This window comes from Podarcis muralis, chromosome 2 (genome assembly GCF_964188315.1).
Source record: "Podarcis muralis chromosome 2, rPodMur119.hap1.1, whole genome shotgun sequence".
In the NCBI taxonomy this organism is placed as follows: Eukaryota; Metazoa; Chordata; class Lepidosauria; order Squamata; family Lacertidae; genus Podarcis; species Podarcis muralis.
Genome location: NC_135656.1, coordinates 8,147,245 through 8,157,350, shown reverse-complemented (window position 1 = coordinate 8,157,350; position 10,106 = coordinate 8,147,245). Strand labels below are relative to the sequence as shown.

General features: G+C 43.8%; 1 protein-coding gene across 1 annotated transcript; it reads left to right on the top strand.

The window, feature by feature from the left end:
• Window positions 1-942: 942 nt before the first annotated feature.
• TSFM (Ts translation elongation factor, mitochondrial) lies at window positions 943-9,941 on the top strand. Its single transcript, XM_028721505.2, has 6 exons — window positions 943-1,081; window positions 2,742-2,885; window positions 3,757-3,885; window positions 7,400-7,522; window positions 8,304-8,388; window positions 9,284-9,941. The coding sequence occupies exons 1-6, from the start codon at window positions 995-997 to the stop codon at window positions 9,700-9,702; spliced, it is 987 nt and encodes a 328-aa protein (XP_028577338.2). The 5' UTR covers window positions 943-994; the 3' UTR covers window positions 9,703-9,941.
• Window positions 9,942-10,106: the final 165 nt, after the last annotated feature.

Sequence of the window (10,106 nt, the reverse complement as noted above, 5' to 3'; positions counted from 1 at the left end):
CCAGTAGCACCTTAAAGACCAACTAAGTTAGTTCTTGGTATGAGCTTTCGTGTGCATGCACACTTCTTCAGATACACCAGATATACGTGTATCTGAAGAAGTGTGCATGCACACGAAAGCTCATACCAAGAACTAACTTAGTTGGTCTTTAAGGTGCTACTGGAAGGAAATTTTTTTTGTATTGATAAGCTTGTGAGACAATCAGGTTATGTTTAATTGCTGGGAAAAATGCAAGCTAAAATATATGATGGGAGTGGAAGTAAAGAGAAAGGTGGCTGGTCTTCCAAAAGCAGGTCTTCTGTATGAAAACACACACAGAGCCTGTTGTGACTATCCCTTGTGTTGCAGGTTGGGGAAGAAACCAGCGGCTGAGAGATGTCTTGGGCCGGCCCTGAATGTTAGGGATATTTAATGCAGGGTGTCCATCTTTTTGCAGAATGACCCCAGGGTGTTCAGTGGTGCTTAAGGGAGCTGCAGTGGAAATGAAGCCAGCGGGGGATATAAGGACGGCTTCCTGTTGTGACCACACCAAAAACACTCGGGCTGCAGCAAGAATAAGGCTGCAATCCTAGACCCCATTGAATTCAATGGGTCTTACTTCTGAGTAGACCTGGTGAGGGTTGCACTGCGAAGCCGCCTCAGCCCTTCCACCCTCACTTGGAATCGGAGGCGCGGCCTTTGCGCAGTTCTCTGTTTTTTAATCACTTCTGCATTATAAATATATCCTTGGATTGCTTTTAACACAAGGCGAAACTAGAGGTCCGAAGCAAACCCGGAACCTAAAACGTGAGCGCTGCTCTATCAGTTTCATTCTCCTTGGTGCAACCTGCCTCCCCCCCCTCCCCCGCCCAGCTGCTACAGCCAATGGCGTGCGTCGCGCGAACTAGAACCCGGCAGGCCGAATGGGCGGAAGTGACGATCGGCACCGCGCGTGCGCGGCCTCAGCCAAACGAACGTAAGGGCGCGCGTCGCGTCGCGCGCGTAGTGACGCATAATGGCAAGCGCCTTGAAGATGCAGCGGATGGCTGGGCTGGGAAGGGCGCTGCTGCGCTTGCGGAAAAGGGGCTCTCTAGCCGGGCAAGTGAGTGCGAAAGTCTTTCGTTGGGCGTCGCTGCCTCTGCTTCTCCCTGCTTAGATCCGTCTCTGTCGTCTAGGGCAAACACGGGGAGGGCACGGAGCGTGGTGATGGAGCTCAGGCTCGCGGGGTCCGCATTTTAATTTAATTTAATTTATTAATAAAATTTAATACACCTCTAAATCGTGAAAGCAGTTCACACAGAAAGGAAAAACGAAAAAAATCAAAGGGGAAGGGAAAAGTAAAAACCACACTTTAAAAACCGCAAAAAAGTTAAACTACTACAAAAGAGGTTTAAATTCACACCATCATTTATAAGCACCTGGGTAGGCAATGTTTAAACAAGAGTGGTTTCTAGCAGGTGCCAAAAAGAGTCCCTGCTTGATAGCAGTAGTTACAACATATAGAGCGCAAGCACATTCGAGGACTGTGTGATATATGAACTCAAACAAGAATGTATTAAGAAAGAAATATATCTGCATTGGATTTAATTATATAGGTTATATACCTTGCTTAGGGATGCGGGTGGCGCTGTGGGTAAAGCCACAGTGCCTAGGACTTGCCGATCGTATGGTCGGCGGTTCAAATCCCCGCGGCGGGGTGAGCTCCCGTCTTTCGGTCCCAGCTCCTACCCACCTAGCAGTTCGAAAGCACCCTTAAAAAAAAAAGTGCAAGTAGATAAATAGGTACCGCTATATAGCGGGAAGGTAAACGGTGTTCCGTGTGCTGCGCTGGTGCAGGCTCGCCAGAGCAGCGATGTCACACTGGCCACATGACCCGGAAGTGTCTGCGGACGGCGCCGGCTCCTGGCCTCTAGAGTGAGATGAGCGCACAACCCCAGAGTCTGTCAAGACTGGCCCGAATGGGCAGGGGTACCTTTACCTTTACCTTTACCTTACCTTGCTTAAGGATTTTATATAGTGTACATCCTGGACTTGGTTTGTATGTTAGGAAGTAACCAGTAAAGAAATTTGTTACAAACATTACCATTCAGCCAGTTGCGCTCTGTATGTTGTAATTATTGCATCTGCGTAACAAGGTATTGCATTTGTTTTGCTTGATAGCAGTTGGCATGGAGTTTAAAGGTTTAAAAAGAGTTCAATGAAAGTGCCTGCTTGATAGCAGTTCCAAAGTTTAGGTGCTGACGCACTAAACAATCAGGTTCTTTCATGTGCGGGGTGGGAGTTATGTGGCACCTGTACAATTTGGGGTTCCTGACTCCTGAAGACCACTAGCTGGAGCACAGTGCAAAATAGCGGTCAAGAAAGGGGCTGGCCGTGCATGTAAGACCGACGAGCAAGGCAATTCGTTTTCTGTGTCAGAGATTGCAGCACACAAACATCTGTTATTGATCCCCCTCCCCAAAGTTCTAAATTTAGCATCTTAATGGGAGGGGGTGTGGTCAAGATATTGTTGCTATTAAACAATTAATAGTCAAAAGTGCTGAGCTGGCAAGCACATGTGTAGATCCATGGGAATGTTCTTCCCCAGAAAACAGCCCTTGAAAGACGTAGTTGCATCAGAACTTATTCTGATTCTACACATATATTTGGAGAAAGGTTCTTGTGAGATCAGTAAACATGCGTGGGGTTGCTCTTTAAATCTTCCTCTCCTCCTTGGTTGTTGGATCCTTTTCACTTATTTTTGTCTTCCTCTCCCCTTGTAGTTTGACTTGCATCTAGTTCATTTCCTTCATGCTGGCCTTCCGGTTCTAGCAGCAAAGGAAGCTCTGGTGAAGCTCAGAAAGAAAACTGGCTACTCGTTTGTGAACTGCAAGAAAGCCTTGGAGAAATTTGATGATGTCAGTGAGGTGAGAACAAATGTTTCGGTGATATAAAATGCAAGTTTAATTTTAGTTTTTTGCCTGCGTGTTTCAAGTACTTTTGGGGAAATAATGGTGTTGTAAGCAATTTTTGCAAGTCTTATGTTAAGGTTGCAGTCCAATGCATACTGGCAGTGGGGTAAATCACACTGAGAAGCAGTTGCAAGTGAGTTTAGAGGCCAGAATGTTTTATCCTGTGTGTGAGTCAATGTAGGCAGAGGGTAGGGACTCTTTTCTTGCTGTCCACCCAGCCCCACAAAAAGACAACCAGGAGATGTTTCCATGACAGATGAATTATTGTGAAGAAGAACTTGGGGAAGGAACCCAAAAGTTCAAGGAAAAACAAAATGCATTGTGATTCATAAAAACACTGTGCATTTCAAAATGTGTTTCAGTCAGTGGGAATTGCTTCCAGATAAACAGCTAACTCTTATCTTTGGTCAGACAGAGAAACCTTAGTAAACTGATGATTCCTCAACAACACTCTCTGTGAATGGCACCAGAGGAGGCACCAAAACAGTATTAGTTTAGCCTCCTGTTGGAAGTAGATATGGATTCTATGTCTTCTAGAAACTGCAATGGATCTAATCAGCAAACTTCTAATGGTTGATCTGAAGATTATATTTACACGCAAGGATGCCAGTGGACCAAATATTTTCATATTCTTGCATTCTCCTTTCCGTCTGCAAGACATTTTTAAAATAAAATATATGAGGCCATATTTATAATAATATTTGAACATCCCCCATTTTTTCTACAGTGGTATAATACTTGTGCTTTTATTTGGGGTTTGAATTGATTTGTTGCGTTGTCCTTGGCAATAGTATCTCAGTTTATGGGTTTGCATTTGTCTTTCAAGGCTGAAGCCTGGCTACATGAGCAAGCCCAAAAGGAAGGGTGGAGCAAAGCTTCCAAACTTCAAGGACGGAAGACACAAGAAGGGCTTATTGGGTTGCTGCAAGAGGGAAGCTCTGCAGTGATGGTAGAGGTGAGCATTTTCCTTTTGACAAAAACTTTTTTTTAAAATAAAAAAATTACTTTTTGTTTATTTAAAAAAGAAAATAACACTTTAATAACATGCAGCAACAATGAAACACAACTGAATGTAAAGTAATATTAAACATAGCACATATATGCAAATTATAAACTTGGATTCTTTCATTCATTTTCCTTAGAAAAAAAATTGTTGTTATTATTGGTGCTGAGGGGTAGTAAAAATTTTTTAAAAATTACTTTTTAAAATGAATATCAGGATATTGTCCTCGAGATCTTACAACATTTCTTGTTTAAAACTGAGAAGTTGCTAAGAATTCTAAATAGCAGCATATTTCACAGGAGGCGTTTGACCATTGTTATCAGCATTAAATTTTTGCCATGTTGCTGAAGATGAATCTTTTTTGTTTGCCCTCTGTATATCTTAATTTTACAGTTGATTCATTCACCCCAGCTATGGACCATAAATCCTCCTCTGATCCCTCTAAATATTTCTATTTTCTTATGATAACCATTCTAGCAGCTCACAATACATACAGAATCAATTCTTTGTCCAAACAGAACAACTTGATAATAGAAAGTCAGTTTGCTGTTGTATTTGGGCCGCTCAGGTGTAATTCCCGCATGACTCTACGAAAAGCATAGCTACATGGACCTCTTCTTTTAAGAACTGACAGTTTCACATTATTCCTCAGAGCGAACATGGCTCTTTGGGAGACGTGCCTCTGGGGGTTTGTCCTGCGAGTGCCTGCTCTTGAGAAAAGGCCTGTTGTTTAGGCTTACCATGATGGACCAGGGCAGATCTGAAAACACAAGTGCTTCCTTCTGTATCTCCTAAAGCAGTGTTCCCCAACCTTGGGCCTCCAGCTGTTTTTGGACTACAATTCCCATCATCCTTGACCACTGGTCTTGCTAGCGAGGGATGATGGGAGTTGTAGTCCAAAAACAGCTGGAGGCCAAGGTTAGGGAACACTGTCCTAAAGCAATGCAGCAAGCAGCCCTGAAAAGTACGTGGAGAATCAAGGTGGGAAACCCTGCAGTAACTCTCTCCCAACAACAGGAATGTGTTTATTTCTGTGCCATTTGCACCAGTTCACAGAAGTGTTTTAAGCTGCTCTTTTTTCTTCATTTCTTTTGCCCCCGTTGTGGCTATCTTGGCATTAAATAAAAGGGATTCAAAGGATGCTGCTGCCCAACAGTTCATGCCCCAGGGGACCAAGCTTGCTGCCTTCTTGTCAGTGTGTGTTTGCACTTTCTCTTACACCCAACCTAGACGAAAATACTGCAGGATCTTTTCAGCAGTAATTTCATTTTTTAAAAAAAAGAATTTTTATTAAATTTCCAATTAACAAACCAATCATATCACATTAATTCCAAATTATACCAATACATAATAAACTCCAAATATTTAGCCGAATTTTAAATTTTTTTCTTGGGGGTACCCATGCTTCGAGTTCAGAAAGGGTCCAATCATCTCATATTTCTGCTGCTTTGATGTTCGCAAGTCCCATCTTTCCATCTCTTTGTTGTTATCCTTTACAAATCCCATCTTCCAATCTTCTTGTTGTTATCATTTTTCTTCTTAATAACCTCCGAGTTATCTCCACAAGCGAGTTGAAGCAAACATTATTATAGTCCTGTGTGGGTTTTCACGCTGATCCAAAAGTCCTATTCAAACGGCAGGCGCCATTTCGACAGTTCCCATAAAATACAGTCTAAGCGTCTTCAGCAGTAATTCCATACCACACTGTCGCTGCTCAAGTGCAAAGATCCCACGGGGCAGGGGCACCTCTAGCAGTAGTTTCAGTGGTAAACCTGCTAGTGTGACTACATGGGTACAAGAGTTCAAATCATTCATAGGGAAGACTTAATTTGATTGAAAGACAGCTTTTTCGTGGCTGCCTTAAAAACTTAGTTGTACTAGCTTTGATTTTAGAATTGGCTTAGGACAGGGCTTGGGTGTGGAACCTGTGTTGCTGGACTACAACTCCCATCATCCCTGGCACTGCTTATGCTGGTTGATGGGAGTTATAGCACAAGAGCATCAGGAGGACTGCAGGTTCCCTATCCATGGTTTAGGGATAACATCTGGCTGGCTCAGTTTAGGGCATGGATATTGTTTCACCAGTGCGGACAATTGTCCCAGGCCTGCCTTCTCTCAGATTCCATCCAATTAATTTTTTTTTGGAGGGAGTAGAAAATTGTTAATAATGGATGTGCAGACTCTTGGGAATTTAAGGAAGGGGTTGCATGTCCTAATGTGCATTCCATTGAAAGTCATGGACACCATTCGCATGCCATTGTGCTTTTGATTTTATGTCCCCTATTCCAAAAAAAGAAGACTATGTGGAGCACCCTGAGGTTCTGTGGGTATACCATGTCCAAGATTGTGGAGTGAAAAAATGTATAATTTTATGGTAGCGAAAGAACTGGTGTCTCACATTCCTAATATTTTCGAAAAAGACTAGAGAGCGAGCAAACAATGATTTTCTTATGGACAAGAAAACAATGTGATGGAGGCAAGCAGATTAAGAAGCTGCAGGGAATTATAGAGAGGTTAGCTTCATTTGCATTTCTGAGAAAGTATTGACAAAATTAAACTGTAGAAGGACACCTAGTGAATATGAACAATATAGATGTGTTAAGAATAAATTATGCTACGCCAGCATATTATCTTACAGAAATCACACGGCAATCAAGATTGCCTGCTAGATCTTCTTGATTTCAAAGCAGCCTCTGAATGTTAATGTAAAGATTCTTGCTAAAATGTTGCCTTCTTGCTGATATGCTGCCTGAAAATGAATGGGTAAAATTATATGCTTAATGGGAATATCCATGTGTTCATCAGTAGTTTGATGCTTTACGACACAAATCTACACCTGAGTGGTTTGCAGGGATATTTTCACTCTCGGATGACAAAATCAATGAAGACTAATCTTAGTATTGAAATGCACACCCTAGCATAATAGGTGGATCCATGGGGGGGGGAGGGGTGTTAAATAGAACAGAACCAAAGCTGTAGCCATTTTTATTTTATTTTCAAAAATATCTATACAGTGGTGCCTCGGGTTACATACGCTTAAGGTTACAGACTCCGCTAACCCAGAAATATTACCTCGGGTTAAGAACTTTGCTTCAGGATGAGAACAGAAATCGTGCAGCACGAATTAAGTTCTTAACCCGAGGTACCACTGTACTGCCCACAGTATAGAAAAAAAAAAATTAGGGCAGTGGATAGTACAAAATTAACAATAAAAATACAGTCATAAAGCAAGTTGAAAGTACATAACAAATAATTAGATCAGGTTAATACATCAGCAGAGCTTGTATCCCCTCTCAGGGAAAGCCTGGGTGAAAAGGTTGGGTGTTTTATTTTCCCCGCCTGTTCCTTTGGAAAACAAGATGTCATATCATCCTCTAATTGCCACTTCTGATTTTATTCCTGCGTCTTGAGCACCATAGAAGTTGGTGGCCAAGGCAGTTGAAAGTTAGCTATGCTTCTTTGCCAGGTGAACTGCGAGACTGACTTTGTGGCCCGAAATGTCAAGTTCCAGCATCTGATTCAGCAGGCAGCGATTGGGACGATGCTGCATTATCAGGGGACCAGGGACCAGCTGAGCACCTACGCCAAGGTGAGAGTGGCACAAAAGGCTCCGTAGCTTAAACCTCCTGGCACATTTTAATAGCAGTTATCAGAGTTGTGCATTTAAGTGCAAAGTGCACCCTTTCTGCTGAATGAATCTTAATAAGCAAATTATACAAAGGGAGGTCACAGAATCGTAGAGCTGCGGGGATAGAGAGGCTTGTTGCACTGTTTCTGACCAAACCTGGTAGGTTGATTCCCACATAAAGCAAATGCTCCCAGGAAGTTTCTGCAGGAGTAAAAAGGACTCTTAAGGGATGTTCTCTGTCTGTATATGATGTCCCTTTGCTGCAAACAGACCCCAGTGCATCTGGGTTCTGAGGAAGATTGCCTTGGTTTAGATTGAAATAACTTTGGGGCTTTTCATCTGCACCCCTTCAAGAGGGCTGTGAGTTGCTGTTCCTGTGTACTTGCCTACAGACAGTCATCATGAGTGCAGACACTTTGTTTAGCTGGAAACATAGTTTAAACAGCAAGTGAAGGAAACTTGGGTTTGCAGGCACATGCATTATACATAAACACATATTCGGAAGTCCAGGTTGGCTTGAGGCTGCACACTGAGTGTGTTTTCGAGTGGCAAACCAGCAGCTACTGCTGCATTTGTAGATCGAGTCTCACTCTTCTCCTCCCCAGCCCCCCAAAACCCATTTTAGCAGTTGCCTAAACAGCTTTTCTAATTAACTGTGAAGGTTATAAATCTCGCTGTGCATATCAAGAGAAGTGCTTGATAAGTTTGTAGATTTATAATGCATAATATACTTATTTTGCAGTGTTTCTTAAACTCAAATGAGCTTTCTCAGCTCAGGATAGGACCTGATGGCTCCTTGCTTGTGGACCAGCTGGCTCTGGCTATTGGTGAGTGTTCTAGTGCTGCATTTCAATTGTCTGTGATTTGGTTTCTCTATTTTAATTTTTTTCAATTTACTGTTGTAAACCAGTTTGACAGTTCTTTTTTATGTAAGCAATATAGAAAGATTATTGCTAAATAAGACCAAGAAAGCAGGGAGCGCATAAGAAACCTGCCTTACACTGAGTCACACCATTTGGTTCATCTCACCCAGTATTGTCTATTGGGCACCAGCTCTCCAGGGTTTCTGGCAGGGTGCAGTTCCTAGTCCTACCTAGAGATGCCAGGGATTGAAGGATCTGCAAGGCAGATGCTCTACTACTGAGCCAACAGTCCTTTTCTGCCTGAATACCCTTTCTCTAATTTGTAGGTGTGTCCAGGGGACACGGGTGGCGCAGGGATGCGGGTGGCGCTGTGGGTTAAACCACAGAGCCTAGGACTTGCTGATCGGAAGGTTGGCGGTTCGAATCCCCGCAACAGGGTGAGCTCCCGTTGCTTGGTCCCTGCTCCTGCCAACCTAGCAGTTCGAAAGCACGTCAAAGTGCAAGTAGATAAATAGGTACCGCTCCAGCGGGAAGGTAAACGGCGTTTCCGTGCGCTGCTCTGGTTTAGTCATGCTTAGTCATGTGGCTTAGTCATGCTGGCCACATGACCCAGAAGCTGTACGCTGGCTAATAAAGCGAGATGAGCGCCGCAACTCCAGAGTCAGCCATGACTGGACCTAATGGACCCTTTACCTTTACCAGGCGATTAAGTTGCCAAGAATGCAATGCTTACTGCAAGGACCACTTCCTTTTCAGAATGCAGCTGATTGCCATAGGCATAGCATAGCTCAGCCCTTAAAACATCGCTTGTGCTCCTAATGGTTAATGCTACCTTTTTGCCTTCTCTCTTTCTGTGCAGGCAAGCTGGGGGAAAACATGGTCATTAAGAGAGCAGTGTGGATATCGGTGCCAGATAAATTTTTCATCGGCTCTTACGTGCACGGGGCTCTCCCAGAAGGAAACCCGTCACTTTCTAACATGATGTTTGGCAAATACGGAGCTCTGGTGATCTGCTGTCCCTCTGAGCCATGTGAAAAGTCGGACTTTGCTGAACTGGGCTGGAGGCTGGGCCAGCATGTGGTGGGCATGGCCCCCCTCTCTGTAGGCTCTCTGGAGGATGAACCCGGCGACGATTCTGAAACCAAGATGCTTGCCCAGCCCTTCCTGCTGGACCCTGCGATTTCCCTGGGACAGTACATTCAGCCCACGGGTGTATCTGTACTAGACTTTGTGCGGTTTGAATGCGGAGAGGATATAGAACTGTCAGCATCAGAGTAAGCAGTACTGGTAGCGCTGGGACAAGTGAACTGTTCCCAGTTCCCGTTTGGGCCCCGCCGTGGTTAACAGACCTCACCCGTCACGAATTAAACTCTGTGTTGGGTCGGTCATGGAAGCCGAATACTAATCGTGGAATCTCATTTCAAAGCTCCAGAGCCACTCTGCCCAGCTGCCCAGGTGTGGAAGATAGCTATCAATGTTACAAATAAAACTAGATGGCAGCAAGGAGGGGAACAGTGTCTGCTGGTATAAGCGCATCTGTTGAATTGTTGTGAACCCCAGGGAGTACATTTTTATTTGAGTTAATGCTATCCATGCTAAGTGTACCAGAACAGGACAGTTAGAGGGTGCAGTAAAGTGAAAGGAGAGGTGGATTTTGCTAAACATTAGTGGGTCTAGGCTAG